Source organism: Trachurus japonicus, chromosome 11, assembly GCF_045865225.1.
Source record: "Trachurus japonicus isolate A0001 chromosome 11, Traja_1.0".
Classification (NCBI taxonomy): domain Eukaryota; kingdom Metazoa; phylum Chordata; class Actinopteri; order Carangiformes; family Carangidae; genus Trachurus; species Trachurus japonicus.
In genome coordinates this window covers 4,573,248-4,595,123 of record NC_140917.1, presented here as the reverse complement: position 1 = coordinate 4,595,123, position 21,876 = coordinate 4,573,248, and the positions used below count along the sequence as shown (strand labels likewise).

General features: G+C 41.0%; 1 protein-coding gene across 1 annotated transcript in view; it reads left to right on the top strand.

Annotated features, from left to right (window-relative positions):
- Positions 1-21,876, top strand: part of nudcd1 (NudC domain containing 1) — a 31,991-nt gene that overhangs the window by 4,807 nt on the left and 5,308 nt on the right. Inside the window, exons 3-8 of the mRNA XM_085790734.1 lie at positions 1,774-1,971; positions 3,363-3,561; positions 8,490-8,678; positions 10,103-10,313; positions 14,461-14,605; positions 16,915-17,037. Coding sequence (XP_085646860.1) covers positions 1,774-1,971; positions 3,363-3,561; positions 8,490-8,678; positions 10,103-10,313; positions 14,461-14,605; positions 16,915-17,037 — 1,065 coding nt within the window. The remainder of the gene's footprint in view (positions 1-1,773; positions 1,972-3,362; positions 3,562-8,489; positions 8,679-10,102; positions 10,314-14,460; positions 14,606-16,914; positions 17,038-21,876) is intronic.

Below are 21,876 nucleotides of genomic sequence, written 5' to 3'. Positions count from 1 at the left end.
GCCGTGGTGATGACAGATAATTGGAGCCACATCAGAGTTTTAATGTGTGAGGATGAAGATGAAGATGATGATGAAGATGATGGTGGCGTTGGTGTCATCACGCCGTCAGGTTCTTCTTCTCTTCACCTGCATCATTAACAGACTCTTTATGGAGATGTGGCGGCCGCTCGCATCCTAATTACAATCATCACATCACACGCTAATTACGGCGCCGCGCGGCCTTTTGTGTTGGGGGGGGGGGGGTCTGGGGGGGTGAAGGGGGTGAAGGGGGGGTGGAGGGGTCTGGGGGGCGCGGAGCTGCAGAGGAGGCGACTGCCACTTTATTAACTAACAGCGGACAGAACGGACACGGAGGAGAAACTGATCTCAGAGCAGCAGCAGCGACGTTAGGTAGTGATATAATAATGATAATACACAGAGTCAGCGTTGCCGTGGCAACAGCAGGTTGTTAGGCTGCTGTCAGCTGACTCACAGTCACATGGACACACACACACACACAAACACACTGCTTTCAACAATAAGAGCGCGAAGGAAGTGAAGCTCCTCAGACCTCCTCCTTCTTCTCCTCCTTCTCCTCCTTCTCCTTCCTCTTCCTTCTCCTTCTTCTACTTTTTCTTCTGTGGTGTTAAACTGAGTCTGTAAATGTTGTTTGATTGGTCGATGACATGTTTCACTGTAGTTTAGTTGTTAATGTCACGGGGCAAGCGCACTTTTTGAGATTATAATGGGTGTGTATTGCATGGAATGTCCGTATCAGAGCGCGTGACATCATCGCTTAGAGTGGGAGAAGTTGTCTGAAATCTTCTGAAACTTTTCTCTTTCCACGCTCCTCCTGGACACAATTTACACTCATTTTTTCCAGATTTGTAGACAAACTTGTTCTGTCTCTCACCATGTGCTCAAAATATCTGAGAGACTTACAGAATTTGAATTGGCAGCCTCTAAGTGCGGCCACGTCTGTCTCTGCTCCTCATTGACTCCAATACAAATATTTTCTGAGAGAAGCAGAATGGACCCCTGTTTTAAACTTGCAAGTGTCTCCAAAATATTTACTGTAGAAACACCAAAATCACACCAAATCGTTCAGGAAGTCCTTACAGCGATGACGGTCTGTGTTTTTTTCTGATAGGAGTTACCGTTTTGTCAGAATAAGCCCAAATGTGAGACCAGTGCAGAGGCAGAAAATCGCTCTTTTTCTCCACGTTTCTGTCTGCCTCAGCTTGGGGGGCCTCTATCGTCATTGGCAACCGCCTCAAGTTGCCGTGGTAACCTCTGAGCCTCAGGCCAGAGCTCGTTAAGGTTCATAAACAATCCACCTGGAGCTCGTTAACATGTTTATAAACACACACCAACACATACAGGTAGCTTCATGTGATCACAGTTACACACACACACACCAAAACACACAGGTAACATACACATGCGCGCGTATGCACGCACTCCTCTCCCACACACACATACACACACAGGTAACTTCATGTGATTAAAGAGATACACACACACAGACACAGGTGACTGACTGTGGTTACAGCTCCTCCATATCAGTGCTTATAGAAAGATGATCATGTGTCTGATCAGCTCTGTCTTGACCTTAGTAGCCCCCCCGTGGTCCTATCAAAATTTCCCAGAGGAAATTTTCTAGTTTTTAATGTCAGAGTGGCGGCCATCTTGGTTTCAGGTTTCAGAAACGGAAACATTCAGATGAAACTCCTGTTCCTAACCTGTCTCTCTGTGTGTGTGTGTGTGTGTGTGTGTGTGTGTGTGTGTGTGTAGGACACGGCGCTGGGGAAGCCCAGAGAGGTTTTCCGTCTTCCCGGCGAGGAGGAGCAGCAGGAGGAGGAGGCGGAGCGTCTGTGCTGCCCCTCCCTCAGTCTGACCTCGTCCACCTGGGCGGCGCTGTCGGACGGCGCCGGGAGGCTCCTCCTCCTCCGCACGGGGAAGAGAGGAGACGGAGCGCTCTGCAGGTGGGAGGTGGGTCACACACACACACACACACACACACACACACGACAACTGCACACACAGTGGTCCAGCTTTTATTTTGAAAGTGTCTTCCAGCAGGCTTTCAACAATAAGTGGCGGCCATCTTGGCTTCTTCTCCTTCTTCTCTTCCTCCTCTCCCTCTTCCTTCTTCTCCTTCTTCTACTCCTCCTCCTCTTCCTCTTCCTTCTTCTCCTTCTCCTCTTCTATACTGATCACTGTGGAGGTCAAAGGTCGTGTCACATCGACCTCTAGTGGTGACGAGTCAGAACTACAACACGTCGTCGTCTCGTCTCTGTAGTTAATTATAATTAAACAGAGACTCAGTGATGATGATGATGATGATGATGAGGACGAAGAGGAAACTTTTCTCTCTGCTTGTTTATGATTGGACGGTTTGACCTGAGTCACATGATCGTCTCCCTGTTCACACCTGTGACGTCACGACAGGTGAAGAAACTGGTGACACGACCTGGGAGTCAGTGAGGAGGAGGAGGAGGAGGATGAAGAAAATGAAGAGGAGGGGGAGAAAGAGAGGGAAGGGGGGGGGGGGAGAAGAGGAGGAGGAAGAGGAAGGAAGAAGGGGGAGGAGGATGAAGAAAATGAAGAGGAGGGGGAAGAGGAGGAGAGGAGGATGAAAAGGAGGAGGAAGGAAGATGATGATGAGGAGGAGGGAGGAGAGGAAGATGATGAGGAGGAAAAGGAGTAGAAACAGGAGGAGGAAGAAGAGGAGGAGGAGGAACTGCAGGAGAAGGAGGAGGAGGAGGAAAAGAATAGGAGGAGGAAGGGGAAGGAAGAGAGGAAAGGGGGGGGGGAGATGAAGAAAATGAAGAGGAGGAGGGGGATGATGAGGAGGAAAAGGAGGAGGAGAAGTAGGGAGGAAGAACGGGAGGAGGAGGAGGAGGGGGAGGAAGAAAATGAAGAAGAGGAGGAGGAGGAAGAAAAGAAGGAGGAGGGAGGAAGATGATGAGGAGGAAGAACAGAAGGGGGGGAGAGTAGTAAGGAGGAGGAGAAGGAGGAAGAGGAGGAAGATGATGACGAAGAGGAGGAAGATTAGGAGGCGGAGGAGGAGAAGAGAAGGTGGGGGAGGATGAGGGAGAGGAAGAAGAGGAAGAGGAGGAGAAGGAAGAGGAGGAAGATGATGACGAAGAAGAAGAGGAGGTGGTGACTCAGTGATCTGATATTTGATGCGTTTGCGTCTCTTTGTTTTTAATAAACTGATCCTGGAGCAGCTTTGTCTTCAGCTCAGAGCAACAAATCCTGTAAATACTGATCCTAGTTACTGATCCCAGATCAAACAGGTCATCATCATCATCACAGGTCAGTGAACGCACCACGACGGTCCAACAGCAGCTTGTTGTCGTTGTTTTCTCCTCCTGCAGCCTCTGTTCAGTGAACGCACCGCGGAGCCGTTCACCGTCGTCCACAGCGTCTCTCACGTGCAGGACGGCGTCCACAGCCTGGACGTGCTGCTGCTGCGCGTCCAGAAGGACCCGCAGGAGGAGGAGGAGGAGGAGGCGAAGGGCTCCGGCTTCTCCGTGGCCCTGGAGTGGATCACCGTGGGCAACGCCGCAGCACACGGTGCGTTCACTGACCCTCACTGCCCACGTTTACAGGGGCTTCTTTTCTACTATCTGGTTATAAGCTATATATGACGGAGTATTAGAGGGCCACGTTGACAAATAAAAATAGCACAAACTTCGAGAATAAAGTTGTAAATGTACGACTTTATTCTCGTAATGTTATGACTTTTTTCTCGTAGGAAATGTATGACTTTATTCTCGTAAATTTACGACTTTATTCTTGTAAATTTACGACTTTATGCTCGTGAATTTACGACTTTATTCTCGTAATGTTATGACTTTTTTCTCGTAGGAAATGTACGACTTTATTCTCGTAAATTTATAACTTCATTCTCGTAAATTTACTACTTTATTCTCGTAAATTTACGACTTTATTCTTGTAAATTTCTAACTTCATTCTCGTAAATTTACTACTTCATTCTCGTAATATTATGACTTTTTTCTCGTAGGAAATGTACGACTTTTTTCTCGTAGGAAATGTACAACTTTATTCTCGTAATGTTATGACTGTAATGTTATGACTTTTTTCTCGTAGGAAATGTATGACTTTATTCTCGTAAATTTACAACTTTATTCTTGTAAATTTACGACTTTATGCTCGTGAATTTACGACTTTATTCTCGTAATGTTATGACTTTTTTCTCGTAGGAAATGTACGACTTTATTCTCGTAAATTTATAACTTCATTCTCGTAAATTTACTACTTTATTCTCGTAAATTTACGACTTTATTCTTGTAAATTTCTAACTTCATTCTCGTAAATTTACTACTTCATTCTCGCAAAATTATGACTTTTTTCTCGTAGGAAATGTACGACTTTTTTCTCGTAGGAAATGTACAACTTTATTCTCGTAATGTTATGACTGTAATGTTATGACTTTTTTCTCGTAGGAAATGTATGACTTTATTCTCGTAAATTTACAACTTTATTCTTGTAAATTTACGACTTTATGCTCGTGAATTTACGACTTTATTCTCGTAATGTTATGACTTTTTTCTCGTAGGAAATGTACGACTTTATTCTCGTAAATTTATAACTTCATTCTCGTAAATTTACTACTTTATTCTCGTAAATTTCCGACTTTATTCTTGTAAATTTATAACTTCATTCTCGTAAATTTACTACTTTATTCTCCTAACGTTATGACTTTTTTCTCGTAGGAAATGTACGACTTTATTCTCGTAAATGTACGACTTTATTCTCGCAACGTTATGACTTTTTTCTCGTAGGAAATGTACGACTTTATTCTCGTAAATGTACGACTTTATTCTCGCAAATTTACGACTTTATTCTCGTAATGTAATGACTGAAAATTCTGTTCACAGTCACACACATTCATCTCTTTCCTCAATGACGTAGTTTTGAGACGTTCTTGTCGAAATTCACACAAGATCCACAGACAAATGGCTCGTGACTCACACAAAGCCCGTCCTCCTCCGTGATCCACAAACGCTGAATCACACTTCACACAGAATTTTCAGTTTTACAGATGGCTTTTTGTTTTTTTTTTTACAAATGGAAAATTATATATTTACAAGTACACATCTATTTGTAAAAAAACCAAAATACAAATTAGAAATTTGAATTTGTGCATAGGAAAACACGTGTGCAAATCAAGGAATGTTTGTAGATCGCCCTCTGTGCGTTTATTGTATAGGTATTAATGAGACAAATCTAACCCCATAATAATCTTTCTGATGGGAAATTCCAACTTGATGTGAAATAAAGTGATCTGATTAAAACCTGTGTGTTCATGCATCAAGGAGTTCAGTCAGATTAAAACAGTAGAGGTGAAGAAGCAGCTTTTCCTTCCGTAATCCTCTGATCAACATGGATCTGTATCGTGTGCTGCTGCAACTGTTGTTTCTGGTTTTCCCTGTAATGAAGCTGCAGCCACAGCAGTTTGTGTTGTATCTTTTGCTCAATATTATTAATTCCTGCGTTATATTTCACGATTAAAAAATATTAGATAGTATTAAAAATACAGTTAAAAGAAAAGTTTACTTCATTTATAATATGTGATGTTGCACCTTTAGACCACATGGGCGTTTTTTGTTTAGCTGAGTTGAGGAGAGAGAAGAAGGTCAAAGTTTTCCCAATCGACGCAGTTTTATTCAGATCTACATTTATTCCTATTTTACACCGATTATTCGTGTAACATACAAACATGGGTACTGTGTTGTTGTTGTTGTTGTTCACTGAGCGTGTCGCACATAACGAGTGTGAGTCAGAGTTTGGTCCAGATTCTGTTGTTTGTCTCACTCACTCACAACTGCTGCATAATAATGAACCTCTGACGGGACGTTAGTCATAATCTGCCGCTAATGAAATGTAATTATTGTCTCTCAGATCAGATTAGAGAGGGGGGGGGGGGGTTAAAGACGCTGCAGTTTCATTCTGCATCAAACTCACACATCTGAGTCACACACACACACACACACACACACACAGTGTTGGTGCAGCAGTTCAACAGTGTCGACACTCTCACTGTGACGGAGTGGAGCTTCATTAAAACACAACAGCATCATGACGTTTTTCCTGGTACGATTATTGTCAGAGAAATGATGGCGGTATTTTCTTTCTGTCTACCCCTCTCTATCTCTTTCTATCTATCATACCCCCCTCTCTGTCTCTGTTTTCTCTCCTTTTCTTCTTTCTTCTACCCCATTTCTCTGTCTTTTTACTTCTCTCTTTCTTTATTTCTACCCCTCTCTCTCTGTACTTTTCTTTCTTTCTATCTCTACCCCCCTCTATCTCTATATATCTACATCTTTCTATCATCCCCCTCTCTGTCTCTTTTTTCTCTCTTTTTCTTCTTTCTTTCTTTCTTCTACCCGCTTTCTCTGTCTTTTTACTTCTTTCTTTCTTTCTTTCTTTCTTTCTTTCTTTCTTTCTACCCCTCTGTGTAAATGCAATGATTTACATATAAAAATTGTGAACAGATGTAAAATGTAAAAACAAGAGGTGTATCTCATGCAGCCAGTGTAGTAGTGTGGGGGGTTGTTGGGCGAGTCCAAGTAATTTTACGTATTTCAGCATTTTATAAAATAGTAATGCAGTAGTTACTTTTCCTGGTAATTAGTTCCTTTTATAATGTAACTCAGTTACTAACTCAGTTACTTTTTGGGGACGCTCTCACTGTGACGGAGTGGAGCTTCATTAAAACACAACAGGATCCACAGCATCGTGACGTGTTTCCTGGTACGATTATTGTCAGAGAAATAATGGCGGTATTACGATTATCACGATTATTATGCATTGTGTAAACTCAAATATTGTCAAAATATAATATCATTACCAATTATTTACACAAAATAATTGAAGTGTCTATTAATATAAGACCAATTATTAATCTTCCCTGGGGAAAAGTCATTAATTCTCATCTATACCAAATGTTTAAGTTTATTTTAATCGTTTCAAGTTTATTTTAATCACATGACATGCTAACGTTTAAATTCCTAACAATTTAATATTATGTTAGGTAAATGGACCAGTAATACCATAATCTTGTTTGGAAAGTGATTAATTAACGGTGGCGTTTAATACTATGGTTAATTGTGAAAACAAGTAGCCTAATCATGACATCCCTAATAATAATAATAATAATAATAATAATAATAATCAATAATAATAATAAACTGAAGCTGCACATGATTAAAATCTCAGTGTGTGTGAGCTCAGCGTGACAGAAGCTGCAGTCTGAAGGTAAAATGAGCCTCATTGTTGTTTACTGTATTTGCTCCTTCTGTGTTGCGTTGCTACGGAGACGCCGTGGCAACAGATCAGATTTTCTCCTGATGTGAAGAAACAACAAAAATGAAACAAAAATCACTTAAAAAATGTTTCTCAGTGAAAATGAGAGAAAAAAAAGACACAGAAATGACAAATATCTCATGTTAATATAAATGATATAATAATGAATATGTTTTTATCAGGTGTTTCTTACCAAAGTGTTGAACTGGTGTCTGGTTTTATAGGATCAGATAGATGGATCATTGCATGAAAAACCTGATTAAATCATTTAAAATATAGAAATTATAATTATAGAAACGAATTAATTAAAAAATATGATTCAGTAAAATAAATGTATCTGTGTTCGACAGATGTCACTGTAACGACTGTACATTCATCAGACAGGTGATTATTAAAGGATCCTCAGTATGTGAACATTGTCCAAGATAAACAACAGGAAAATAAATGAATAAAAAGATTAAAAGATGAGAAAAAATAATTGCAACAAATCAAGACAAGGTAGAAAAGCAAAGAATAGATACGACGGAGTATTAGGGCCACATTGACAAATAAAAAAATCACAAACTTCGAGAATAAAGTCGTAAATTTACGACTTTATTCTCGTAATGTTATGACTTTTTTCTCGTAGGAAATGTACGACTTTATTCTCGTAAATGTACGACTTTATTTTCGTAATGTTATGACTTTTTTCTCGTAGGAAATGTACGACTTTGATCTTGTAAATGTACGACTTTTTGTCGTAAATGTACGACTTTATTCTCGTAATGTTATGACTTTTTTCTCGTATGAAATGTACGACTTTATGCTCATAAATGTACGACTTTATTCTCGTAATGTTATGACTTTTTTCTCGTAGGAAATGTACAACTTTATTCTCGTAAATTTACGACTTTATTCTCATAAATGTATGACTTTATTCTCGTAATGTTATGAATTTATTCTCGTAAATATATCACTTTATTCTCGAAGTCTGTGTTTTGTTTTTGTGGCCCTAGTACTCCGTCGTATAAGTTTGATTAAATATTGAGGTTTTTTTTCTTCTTCTTTTTTTTTTAGCACTTTTCTGTCTTGCTTTGTTTGTCGTCATGTTTTGTTTTGTTCTGTTTTGTTTGTGTGTTTTTGTCATTGTAGGTTTCTAAATTTGTCATTGTCATTGCCTGTTTCCATTAAAGGTGAGGAGAGGAAGTACGAGGTGAGGAAGAGGAGGCTCCTCCGGGGGAAGTCGGTGCCTCACTACGCCGCCCTGGAGCCTCGGGGCCGCGGCCTCGTGGTGGCGTCGGAGAAACCGTTCGTCTTCACGCACGTGGACGGACAGAAGGTGGAGCAGCAGGAGGCGCAGCCGATGGAGGTGGAGAAGACAGGTGGGTGACAGGAGGAGGAGACAGGAGGAGGAGGAGACAAGAGGAACATCTGGAGAAAAGCTTCAGAGTCAGAAAGGAAAGGAGCTAATTGATAACTAGATATTGATTATTAGTTATCAGTTCTAATGTTCCAATAATGACGCATTTCCACTAGCACGGCACGGCACTGAGTATCACTAGTGCTGCCGTGACGTCATTTACACGGCGCCGAGCAACGCTCTAAACTCTGTAAATATATAACTTTAACAACATTTGAAACATTTTCAGGCGAGAAAGTAGTCGTTTAGATCCCCAACGTGTTGAAAATCTGACTAAATACCAGCTGTTTACAATTTTATTCTGACGAAGTCGTGGGTTACTAAAGCTATGCCTTTTATCATAAGGAAAGCCATTACGATAGAATTGGTGCTTTTACTTTGTAAACAGGAAGTGAACCTACCCTCGCTGTAGCTAGCTTTAAACCGCCGTTTTGACTGCTCTCGTCCCGTTAATGGCATTTAACCGTTCAATATGCCTTACCGGAGTCTTGCCAGCTCTGAGATCGGCCTGGTTCATTGTAAAACATTTATTTATTGATGTAAATGTGGTGTTTTCTGTGCGTACAGACCCCAAGGCAGTGCTGCTCTTCTGTCTAACCACAAACAAACTGCTGCTACAGCCACAATTGTTAGATTTCATCAATGAGACCAACATTTATCCCCTAAAAAGAGTTTAACCAGCCGGTGGTAAACCTCTAAAAGCCATCGGGTAAGTTAATTAGCGGTCTGTTCTCCTCGGGGTGACGGTGGTAGGCTGGCCGGCGGAGCACGTCAGGAGCCGGGCTGCTGCCTCTGTGATGAACCGGTCGCTGCTCGGACCTGGAGCTTCACTTCTCCGAAAAACATCGGGGCAAACTTCTAAACAGTCGTCTTTTGGATAAACTAACCGCACATTGGGGATCTAAACAGTTACTTTCTCTCATGAAAAAATATTAAAACTTAATAAAGTCACGTAATAACAGGCTTCAGCAGGAACATTTCTGTTGTCGGTCGTCGCTTCCAGTGACGACACTCATTGGCCAATCAGTGGAAGGCAGTCGGCTGACGTCACGCTTCGGCTCGCTTGGAACCAGGGCTGAGGTGATACCAAAAGTACCTGGTTGCAGGTACTACGTGCTAGTGGAAACACGCCATAAGTGATGTCATCACTCTTGGTGACCTCTGACCTCTGACCTCAGACCAGCTGCTGCTCCTCCCTCCTCCCTCCTCCCTCCTCCCTCCTCCCACCTCCCTCTGACCTTCACCTCCCTCTGACCTTCACCTCCCTCCTCCCTCCTCCCTCCTCCCTCCTCCCTCCTCCCTCCTCCCTCTGACCTTCACCTCCCTCTGACCTTCACCTCCCTCTGACCTTCACCTCCCTCTGACCTTCACCTCCCTCTGCTCCAGACCCCGTCTACTTCTGGCAGCAGACGCCTGATGACATCACAGTGAGCGTCCGTCTGCCCGAGGGCGTAACCAAGGACGACGTGAGGTTCCGGCTGACGGCGGACAGCGTCTCGGTGGCGGTGCGGGACTTCCCCCCCCTGCTGCAGGGACAGATGTTTGCAGCTGTGGACCCCGAGGCCAGCGCCTGGACCTTCACGGACGACAACAAGAGGTCGGTGTGACGTCATAGATCCATATAAGGAGGCTAGATGAGTCACCTGACGCTGCTGCGCAATGACACGGCAGAGCCACACGGCCGCCATCTTGGCTCAGTCTATCTATCTATCTATCTATCTATCTATCTATCTATCTATCTATCTATCTATCTATCTATCTATCTATCTATCTATCTATCTATCTATCTATCTATCTATCTATCTATCTATCTATCTATCTATCTATCTATCTATCTATCTATCTATCTATCTATCTATCCCTTTCTTTCTTTCTTTCTACCCCCTTTCTCTGTCTTTTTACTTCTTTCTTTCTTTTTTCTACCCCACTCTATCTCTGTCTTATCTACCTCTGTCTCTTTTTTCTTCTTTTGTTCTTCTACCCCCTTTCTTTCTTTCTTTCTTTCTTTCTTTCTTTCTTTCTTTCTTTCTTTCTTTCTTTCTTTCTTTCTTTCTTTCTTTCTTTCTCTGTCTTTCTTTCTATCCCATTTCTCTGTCTTTTTACTTCTTTCTTTCTTTTTTCTACCCCACTCGATCTCTATCTCTCTTATTTACCTCTCTCTATCACCCCCTCTCTCTGTCTCTTTTTTCTCTCTTTTCTTTCTTTCTTTCTTTCTTTCTTTCTTTCTTTCTTTCTTTCTTTCTTTCTTTCTTTCTTTCTACCTACCCTCTTTCTCTGTCTTTTTACTTCTTTCTTTTTCTTTCTGTCTACCCCTCTCTATCTCTTTCTATCTACCTCTTTCTATCTATCATACCCCTCTCTCTGTCTCTTTTTCCTCTCTTTTTCTTCTTTCTTCTACCGCATTTCTATGTCTTTTTACTTCTCTCTTTCTTTATTTCTACCCCTCTATCTCTGTCCTTTTCTTTCTTTCTTTTTTCTTTCTTTCTTTCTTTCTTTCTTTCTTTCTTTCTTTCTTTCTTTCTTTCTTTCTTTCTTTCTTTCTTTCTTTCTTTCTTTCTTTCTTTCTTTCTTTCTTTCTTTCTTTCTAACCCCTTCTATCTCTATCTATCTACCACTTTCTATCATCCCCCTCTCTCTGTCTCCTTTTTCTTCTCTTTTTCTTCTTTCTTTCTTCTACTCCCTTTCTCTGTCTTTTTCTTTCTTTCTTTCTTTCTTTCTTTCTTTCTTTCTTTCTTTCTTCCTACCCCTCTCTCTATGTAAATGCAATGATTTACATGTTTCCTGTCTGGAGGCCAACAACGACTCGTAACCATCCAGAGGCTGAAGGAGCCTCAGTCTGCGAATCCCCACAGGACGGAGACGACCTCGAACACAACACGCACTCGGGGACAAAGTCCTGCAGACGGGCCTGGGAGGGGCGGAGGGGGCGGGGCCTAACTGCCCGGGGCTGTTTACACCTGCGGGGATGTGACCTGTGACGTCGACGGGTCATAGAGGAAGAGACGGTCATAGACTAGAGCAGCATTTTTATGCAAATGAGAATGACTGATGCATCCTGGGTAATTTAGGGGCAGCACCCGGCATTTTTAAATTGCACTCAGCGGCTTTTTGTGTTTTGATGGAGCGTAGACTAACTAACAATCAATTTGAATGTTTTATTTTTTGTTTCTTTTGTAGCACTATGTCTCATATTATTTTGACACCCTCTTTGAAACCCACCGTTCACGCCATCTTGAAAAATTACAATTAATTAATCTAGCGGTATGCTCCTTTAGCCTCCCACAATGATCAATGACTCCACACAGTGGCCAGAAATGTCTGACCCAGACATCTACACGTATTTGGTGGAATCACCAGGTAGGTTTTGGCTAAGTGTTGTCTGTAAATAGCCTGTTAATAGCTGAACTTTTTGTTAGTTAGTTTGTCAAGCCAGTTAGGCTGAACTTTTCAATGGAGGGATGCCGGGCGCTGCCCCTAAATTACCCAGGATGCATCAGTCATTCTCATTTGTATAAAAATGCCGCTCTGGTCTGTGGTCACTCAGTGATGTCGCTTCCTGCTCGTTAACACCTTCTTCATGTCGTTCTCTGATGCTGCGTTCAGGGTCACGTCGTGTTTCACAGCCTGGTTGTTAGTGAGAGAGACAGAGTTCACTTGTTCACCTGTTCACCTGTCTGCGTGTGTCTCTTTTCTTTGTGAGGAAAAACTCTTGATTTATTTTTAGTTTCTTATTCTATCTCAGTTTTTCTGTGTGTGTGTCTGAAAAAATGAGAAAAATAAAAAACCTCCAGATCAGAGAGAAGGACGAAGGACGAACAGTGACGCTCCTCTACCTCACTAACACAACAGCCTCCTCCTCCGGCTCATGGTCGTCTTGTATCCCTCCGCCACACAAACTAGTTCCTGTTCCTTCTGGTTCATCCACAGAAAATATCAACACTTCAATTCAGTTTAATGTTACATGTGTAGAACAACTCATGATAATAATTAAGGGGAGACACTACAGGTGAATAGGGTAAACATTTCACCATGAAACTTCCCAAGTTTATCACTCACATTAAGACAAATATTTTTTGTATTACAAGTTTCGTCAAATTTTATGTTTAAACATGTAAATGAGGCAACATCTAATTAAATATGCACTAATTTGCATACCGAAATCTGAACGATGTATAAAGCCACTTTCAAAATTCTTGTTTTATTTTGTCACATATTAGAGTCAGAGGTTTTTACAGAGGAGGATTCTGGATATCTCTTTTTATCACTCTGTAAATGAGAAAATACTGTCACCAGCCCTAAAAAAATCCAATTTCGCCCTGTTTTTAATAATAAAATGTTGTATAAATGAGGCTGTGAATGATATATCAACAATCCCCTCTGTAAAAACCTTCAGAATATAGAAAGGGATCAAAGTGGAAGGTTTGGTGTCTGTAAGTGCTGCTGAAGTGGAGATTTCTAGCTCAGAGTCTGAGTCTGAAAAACTCTTTCTGAGAAAACGGCCTTTAAAGGCCCCATGCTGTGCACTTTTCTCTGGGTTTATTTACCTGCTGATATCCCTAACAAGATGTATCATTGGTTTTGAGTACCTGTGATCTGCTTAATATCGTCTATATTGCCCCTTTCTGTTGCCTCTTTCTGGAGCTCTAGCAGGCACAGGTCATTTGGCCAATCAGAAGAGAGAATGAGAACCTCTCCTCTGATTGGCTGACTGTTTTAGAGTGGCGTGTGGTTGGGCCAATCACAGGCAAGTAACTGAAACCTAAGCTGCATTCATAGAAATTGAAAAATAACAACTGGTCACGGTGGGCGGAGTTACCTTGTGTGTGACATCACAGAAAGGAGGAAGTGCTATCTGCTCGTCTTAAAGAGACAGTTCCTACAAATGGGTGGTGTGTGTTTCTCCGTTTATGACCAGTTTGATGCATGGGACAGTATATACGTGGCCCAGAGACCTCCCCAAGCATGAAAAAATAACCAAAATCACATTTTTCATGCCATGGGGCCTTTAAAGACTTGGACTGTAAAATTACATAGATTGTTATTGTCAACCGTACTTTTATGATTTGTTGCGGATACGAAGGAAATGACAATTTTTGGAGACAAAGAGACAAAATGAAGTAAAATAAAAAACCTTAATGTGGATTTTCTACCATTTCTTTTGACTTTTCTGAAAGAATACATGTTAAGGAAGAAAAATAGCCCAAAATTGACCAGTACGTGTTTTTGCGTGTAGTGTCTCGCCTTAACACACGTCCTATGGAGGCAGGTTTTATAACTAAAGGTCACACTCACATCGCTCCGTCCCTTTTGTCTACATTCCACCTCCAGGATGAATACATTCAAACCTTCATGTGAGTTTTAATTAAATTCTAATGTATTCCTGTTTTTCAGCTTCGTTTTCATTCTTCACTGACACACACGTCTGTGCTGCGTTCAGGGCCCAATGTAAAGAACGACACTGTGCAGATAATTACTGCCGGTGATTAAATGAGCTGTGAAGAAACAATAATTAATTATTATTATTATGTCATCAGTTTGAGTTTCATAATTAAAATAATAACAACACAAACAAACGTTAACGTGGCGATAAATCAGTTTTAATCTGTGACAGGAAACTGGAAATGGAATTATTATTTACTATTTGTGTGTGTCTCTGTGTGTGTGTGTGTGTGTGTGTGTGTGTGTGTGTGTGTGTGTGTCTCTGTCTATGTGTGTGTGTGTGTGTGTGTGTGTGTGTGTGTCAGCCTGGAGTTGACCCTGCAGAAGCGCAGTGCGGGGGCCGTGTGGTCGGAGCTGGTTCTGGGCGACCGGAGAGGAGAACACGTGATGAGCGAGGAGCAGGCGGCGCTGATCCACCAGAGACTGAACCACCTGACCGCCGACGACCTGGTGAGGCCCGATGATGTCGTCACGCTGAGTGACATCACACCGAGCTTAGAGACGGACCAGAGTCCTTCAGCTGCAGCATCCAGTTTGTTCATATTTTAGTTAGTTAGTTAGTTTTATTTGTCCACGATGTGGAAATTTGTTTTTGGTCTCATAAAAAACAACAGGCAAGACATACAGTATACAGTATATATGAGAACAGTTAGTTAGTATTTCCACCTTAACTCTGTAGGATTTCCACCTTAACTCTTCAGGATTTCCACCTTAACTCTGTAGGATTTCCACCTTAACTCTTTAGGATTTCCACCTTAACTCTTTAGGATTTCCACCTTAACTCTTTAGGATTTCCACCTTAACTCTCAAGTATTTCCACCATAACTCTTCAGGATTTCCACCTTAACTCTTTAGGATTTCCACCATAACTCTTTAGGATTTCCACCTTAACTTTGTAGGATTTCCACCTTAACTCTCTAGTATTTCCACCATAACTCTTCAGGATTTCCACCTTAACTCTGTAGTATTTCCATCTTAACTCTGTAGTATTTCCATCTTAACTCTGTAGGATTTCCACCTTAACTCTGTAGGATTTACACCTTAACTCATCAGGATTTACACCTTAACTCATCAGGATTTACACCTTAACTCATCAGGATTTACACCTTAACTCTGTAGGATTTCCATCTTAACTCTGTAGGATTTCCATCATAACTCTTCAGGATTTCCACCTTAACTCTTTAGGATTTCCACCATAACTCTGTAGTATTTCCACCTTAACTCTTTAGCATGTTGTAACAAAGAGTTAAAAAGACATTCATCAGACTTGTATTATATTATGTTATGTTATGTTATATTATGTTATATTTAAGCAATATATATATTGCTTTTATAAAACGTTTACCAATAAAGGCAATATGAAAGAGGAATACGCAATCAATTTCACGTAGTTTTATTCAACCAGAAATACATATTATCCAATAAAATAGCCTCACTGTGAAAAAAACTAGTCCCACCTCTCCAGACGTTAGCTCCAAGTAGCTCTGCATCTCGTCTTTTCCTTTGCATTTTTTCAGGTGAAAGTCACTGCTCAGTCCCCTCTACCGTTGTTAACCCTCTGGAGGTGAAAGTTCACCTTAAACATGTGAATTCAACTACTTTAGTCCATTTTTTAACATCGTAAAAACATTGACTGTCTTTTGCTACGGACTGCAACAGTCCGTTGTCATGGATACATGACAACAACTTCCATTCATACCAGTCATACGTGCCTGAGGCGGAGTGATAGCCTACGCTGGGATAAGGCTTTAGAATAGTAGCCGTGGTATCCACAAGTTTCCGAACGTCATCTATGGTCAAAACTGGCTTCCGGTTTGCCGGTTTGGTGGAATTTTACCTTTACGTTTCCATGGTTTTCAGGCGTTGTCATAGTTGCGGTAAACGCATGGATCTATTAACGCCGGCTTTTAACACAAATGTCAATTTGTGTGATATCCACTGTTAAAAGCTGCTGTGATGATCCATGCGCTTTACAGATTTTCATTGGGGGGGGGGGGGGGAAAAATCCATGCATTTACCGCGGCTACTGAAACCATGGAAACGTAAACATAACATTCCAAAACCGGCAAAACAGGCTTCGGAAAAAGGTGGGTATGCTCATTATACCACGGTTAACAACCAATCAGATCGCCGGATTTCACCTTTACGTTTTATAAATTATATTATATTATATTATGTTATATTATATTATATTATGTAGTTGTATGTGTTTCTATATTGAGCTGCTGTCGTCACAGACTCCCTCCATCCCTCTCTCCTCCTTCTCTCTCTCTCTGACTCACACATGAAACTTTCATGAGTTCGTCTTCGTCTCGTTTCCTCTGGAGATTCTCATGACCTTCTCCACCTTTTCATTAACCCCCCCCCACCCCCCATCCCCCCCCCCCCCCCCTCCTCCTCCTCCTCCTCCTCCTCTTGTCCTCTTGCTCTGAGTCTCTCTCTCCATCTTCCTCCTTCCTCTCTCTCTCTCTCTCTGGAGTCGCTCAGCTTCATGTTCAACACTGTTTTCAGCCACTTCCCCCCCCTCACCCCCCCACCCCCACCCCCCTCTCAGCCTCTATTAGCTTCATCCGGCTCCACTTGAACCAGCTCCTCGGCTCAGATCGGCTCCTTGACATGCTAATACAGCAGGAGTGGCTCTAACTCTTCTTCCTCGTCTTCTTCTTCTTCTTCTTCTTGTTCTGTGGTGTTCCTCAGGGCGGGGGTCTTGACGGGGACAAACCTCCCTGTAACTCTTCTTCTTCTGTGGTGTTCCTCAGGGCGGTCCCGACGGGGACAAACCCCCCTGTAACTCCCAGGAGCTGGAGGACTGTGACGGCTTCCCGGAGGACAGCTCCAGCCTCACGCGCTTCGACGGAGAGACTCTCAGACCCACTCAGGTGGTGAGTAGCCCCGCCCACTTTCTCTATCTAGCCACGCCCCCTTTCGCTCTCTAGCCCCGCCCCCTTTGGCTATCTAGCCCCGCCCCCAGTGGTGTAGTACTAAAGTAAATGTCAATGGTTCTCAAGTGGGAGGGTTGAGACGAGAGAAATTCTACCACTTTTTTACCAGTTTCTTCTCAATTTAAAAAAAACTTTTAACTATATACTATTTTTTACTTTTACCACCTTTTTTTTATTATTGTTTGACTATTTTGTTGAAATTTCACCACTTTTCCTAGAATTTCTTAAAGAATTTTTTTTTTACCAATTTCTTCTAAAAAATGTTACTTTTTTGAGAAATGTTCTGTAGGATTTCCTCCTTAACTCTTTAGGATTTCCACCTTAACTCTGTAGGATTTCCACCTTAACTCTTTAGGATTTCCACCTTAACTGTTTTTTTGTTGAAATTTTACCACTTTTCCTAGAATTTCTTTGAGAAATTTTACCAATTTCTTCTAAAATTTTTAAAACTTTTTTTTTTCTTAGAAATTGTACCACTTTTTTTTGAGAAATTTTACCAGATTTTTCTAAAAACTTCAACTTTTTTGGAGAAATTGTAACACTTTTTTCCAGAAATGTAATAATTAATTTAAATGTACATTGATTGTTTGTGTATTTCTGGTGTTTGCTTCAAAATTTTGTCCAATGGGGGTCCGTGGTTTAATTTGTGTCAATTTTGGAGTCCTTGATGTAAAAAAGTTTACCCACCTAAAAAGCAGTATACCCACTACAAAAAATTAGACTACACCCCAATACAATAAAAATAGTAATATACAACATCTATACACATGAACAACACAGAGAACCTGTTAGTAGTATTATACTGTTGTAGTTAATGAAGTGCAAAGAACTCTAGAAGCACGAGGGACAGATGAAAAAACAAAAACAAAATGCCATAGTTTATAAATGTTTTATGGAGAATTTATTTATTTATTTAACACATTTATTCATTTTTTCTCAACAGCAACATGACATATACATTTTCTTTCATGTACATTTTTTTCCCTTTTACAGCTGCGCATCATCTTTACACTTATATTCAAGAATCATGTAAGAAAACAGTTCAAATACATAACTATACATTTCAATATATATATATATATTTATATATATATGATAAGATAAAATAATAATAAATAGAAAATAGTAACAATTACATAAATTCAGAGAAAGGGAAGGAATAAAAATGAGATAATAAACAAATAAACAGAGCCTGACGAAGCTGTTCCTCTATTAAATCTTGATCTTCTTTCAAATTCCTGTCTTGTGCAGTTCGTAGCCACAATACATGAGGGTTTATTTTTTTTACATGGTTATACTTTTGCCACGATACCGGCACCTTGACTTCTGCTGTGCACGGGCATTTTTCTATTTTTAGATAAATGAACAAATAACAAGAGTCTGAATTGGTAGTTTGGACTTTCTAACAGGTTTCCTACAGTGAAGCAGGTCTGAATCTGTTTCCTCAGCTGCTCCGACGACGTTTTCAAATCTCTGCCTCATATTTTTCATTTATTCCAGTTTTTTATTGGTTCAAGGTGAGAAACGACCACATGTGTTTGATCAGGTTCGTTCAGGTCGAGACACCAGAACTTCCTCCTGTCCTTATATGGACGTGAGGAAGTGACACGATGTCTTCTCTTTTTTTATGCTTTTAAAAAACAAAATGAGCACAAAGAGCTAAATGAAAACTCTCTGAGCCGCTGACGTCGTGTGTGTGTTTAGAAAACAGAGAATAATGAGAATAAGTTCATGTTTTCATATTTTTCCCCTCTTTTTACAAAAAGCCCCATTGAGGAGCGTGTGGACATTAGTGCAGGTCACTTTGTCTCACTCCCACTGGACGGCGCGCGTGTGTATGTGTGTGTGTGTGTGTGTGTGTGTGTGTGTGTGTGTGTGTGTGTGTGTGTGTGTGTGTTGAACCTTTTCATGATGTAATGAAAGGCTGATAATGAAGACAGAGACAGAGGGAAAGAGCTGCAGCAGCTGATGGATAAAAGCTCTTTATGCTGCAGACGGAGGAGAAGCTGCAGCCTGACGGACGTGAAGGACGACTGTTCACATGTGTAGCAACATGTGAGAGTGTGTGTGTGTGTGTGTGTGTGTGTGTGTGTGTGAGAGTGTGTGTGTGTTCCCTCCTCTTTGTGTCACCTCACCGCTGCAGCCTCTCTCTAACCTTGTGTTATAAAGGGATAGTTGAACATTTTGTCAAACTGGCCCATTGCCATAATATAATCCCTATAGTCATAGCAGTAGGTTCGTTACCTTTAATTGTCGGTGCAAGCTATTTTTAGAATGGCGGAGCAGAGCCGTGAGCTGCTCAGAGCTACGCTACGGAGGCTCATTATGGGATTTCTTGGTTTCACCTCATCAAACTCATCAAATACACAATCCAACAACTCCACAAGTTGTGACCTGCACATTCACCACGCTATGAGATAATAACACAACGTTACCAGACAGAGTTGTTTTAGAGGTAAATACAGAGACTGCTTGATGAAACACTGCCCCTGAAGGCAACGCGCATCAGCGGTTTTGCATGTATTTCCCTCTAAAACAACTCTGTCTGGTAACGTTGTGTTATTATCTCATAGCGTGGTGAATGTGCAGGTCACAACTTCTCCACCAGAGCGTTGTGGAGTTGTTGGATTGTGTATTTGATGAGTTTGATGAGGGAAACCAAGAAATCCCATAATGAGCCTCCGTAGCGTAGCTCTGAGCAGCTCACGGCTCTGCTCTGCCGTTCTAAAAATAGCTTGCACCAACAATTAAAGGTAACAATCCTACTGCTATGACTATAGGGGTTATGGCAATGGGCCAATTTGACAAAATGTTGAACTATCCCTTTAAAACCCTCGCCTCCGTCCGTGAGTCCGTCTCTTCTATGGTTCTGATCTGATCCGAGCTGAAAAGATGTGATATGCTTTCTGTGTGTGTGTGTTCACCAGAGGAGGTCTGTGACTCACATCCACTGTAAAACCTCTTATAATGGTGTGTGTGTGTGTGTGTGTGCGTGTGTGGAGGATAAGAGGCTTTGATCAGAGACAAGATTGTAAAACCGAACCTTCGTGTTATTATTTATAGAAAAGATATGAATTCAATCTTTTCATTGTTAAAGATGAAAGATGTGATTCTGTAGTCAAGAGGAGGAAATCCACACACACACACATGACATCATGTTTGTATAAAAGACATTTATAGACACTAAAATGTAAACTAACAGATTATCACCATGAAAGCAAGTTTTGTCAAATGAGACAATATCTAATTAAATATGCACTCATTTGCATTTATTTCCAGAACAGAAACCTGAACAATGGATAAAGCTACTTTGTTTTATTTTGTTGACATATTACAGTCTTTAGTTTTTACAGAGGAGGATTTTGGATATCTCTTTTTATCACTCTGTAAATGAGAAAATACTGTCACCAGCCCTTAAAAAACATCTAATGTCTCCATGTTTTTAGTAATAAAATGTTGTATAAATGAGGCTGTGAATGATATATCAACAATCCCCTCTGTAAAAACCTTCAGAATATAGACAGGGATCAAACTGGAAGGTTTGGTGTCTGTAAGTGCTGCTGAAGTGGAGATTTCTAGCTCAGAGTCTGAGTCTGGAAAACTCTTTCTGAGAAAACGGCCTTTAAAGACTTGGACTGTAAAATGACATACAGTAGATTGTTATTGTCAATCCTACTTTTACAATTTGTTGCTGATACGGAGGAAATGACATCATTGTTCAGGAGAGAGAGAGCTTTACAACGATACTAACTTTTGGTGAATTTAGGAGAAATTTACAGACGAAAGCGACAAAAAGAAGTAAAATAAAAACCTTAAAGTGGATTTTCTACCATTTCTTTCCACTATTCTGAGAAAAAAAAGACACGATAAGGAAGCAAAATAGCCCAAAACCTCAAAATTGATCAGTGCATGAAAAACCAATGTTTTTACCTGTCGTGTCTCACACCTTAATGATAATTGACATAATTAACAGTTTAAGGGAACGAGGAAGGTGAGAGTTTATTGGCTGGTTATTTCACCAGATACAAGAAAAACAAACTCCGTCAAACTAATTAAAGTTAATTAACAATCAATATTGAAGTTGTAGGTGAGTAAACAGCAGCAGAGACTCCAGGTGTCATGGTAACAGACACCCAGAGAGCAACATCTGGCCCAACAGCTGCTCAGATTCACATCACAATGTTTTTTTTATTGTGTGTGTGTGTGCATACGGTTAAGCCCTGAATATCAGAGAAATATTAATTACACCATTAATGTGGATTTAATTAGTTAGTCTCCAGCTCTGCAGAGACTCACTGTTCAACTCTGTGATGTCATGTGGACGTGAACTTGATTGGCCGTTTCACTTGTTTTATGATTAAACTTTTCTTTTTCAAATTTAAGTTTAAAGGGATAGTTGAACATTTTGTCAAATCGGCCCATTGCCATAATCCCTATAGTCATAGCAGTAGCAGGTTCGTTACCTTTAATTGTCGGTGCAAGCTGTTTTTAGAACGGCGGAGCAGAGCCGTGAGCTGCTCAGAGCTACGCTACGGAGGCTCATTATGGGATTTCTTGGTTTCCCTCATCAAACTCATCAAATACACAATCCAACAACTCCACAACGCTCTGGTGGACAAGTTGTGACCTGCACATTCACCACGCTATGAGATAATAACACAACGTTACCAGACAGAGTTGTTTTAGAGGTAAATGCAGAGACTGCTTGATGAAAAACTGTCCCTGAAGGCAACGTGCATCAGCGGTTTTGCATGAATTTCCCTCTAAAACAACTCTGTC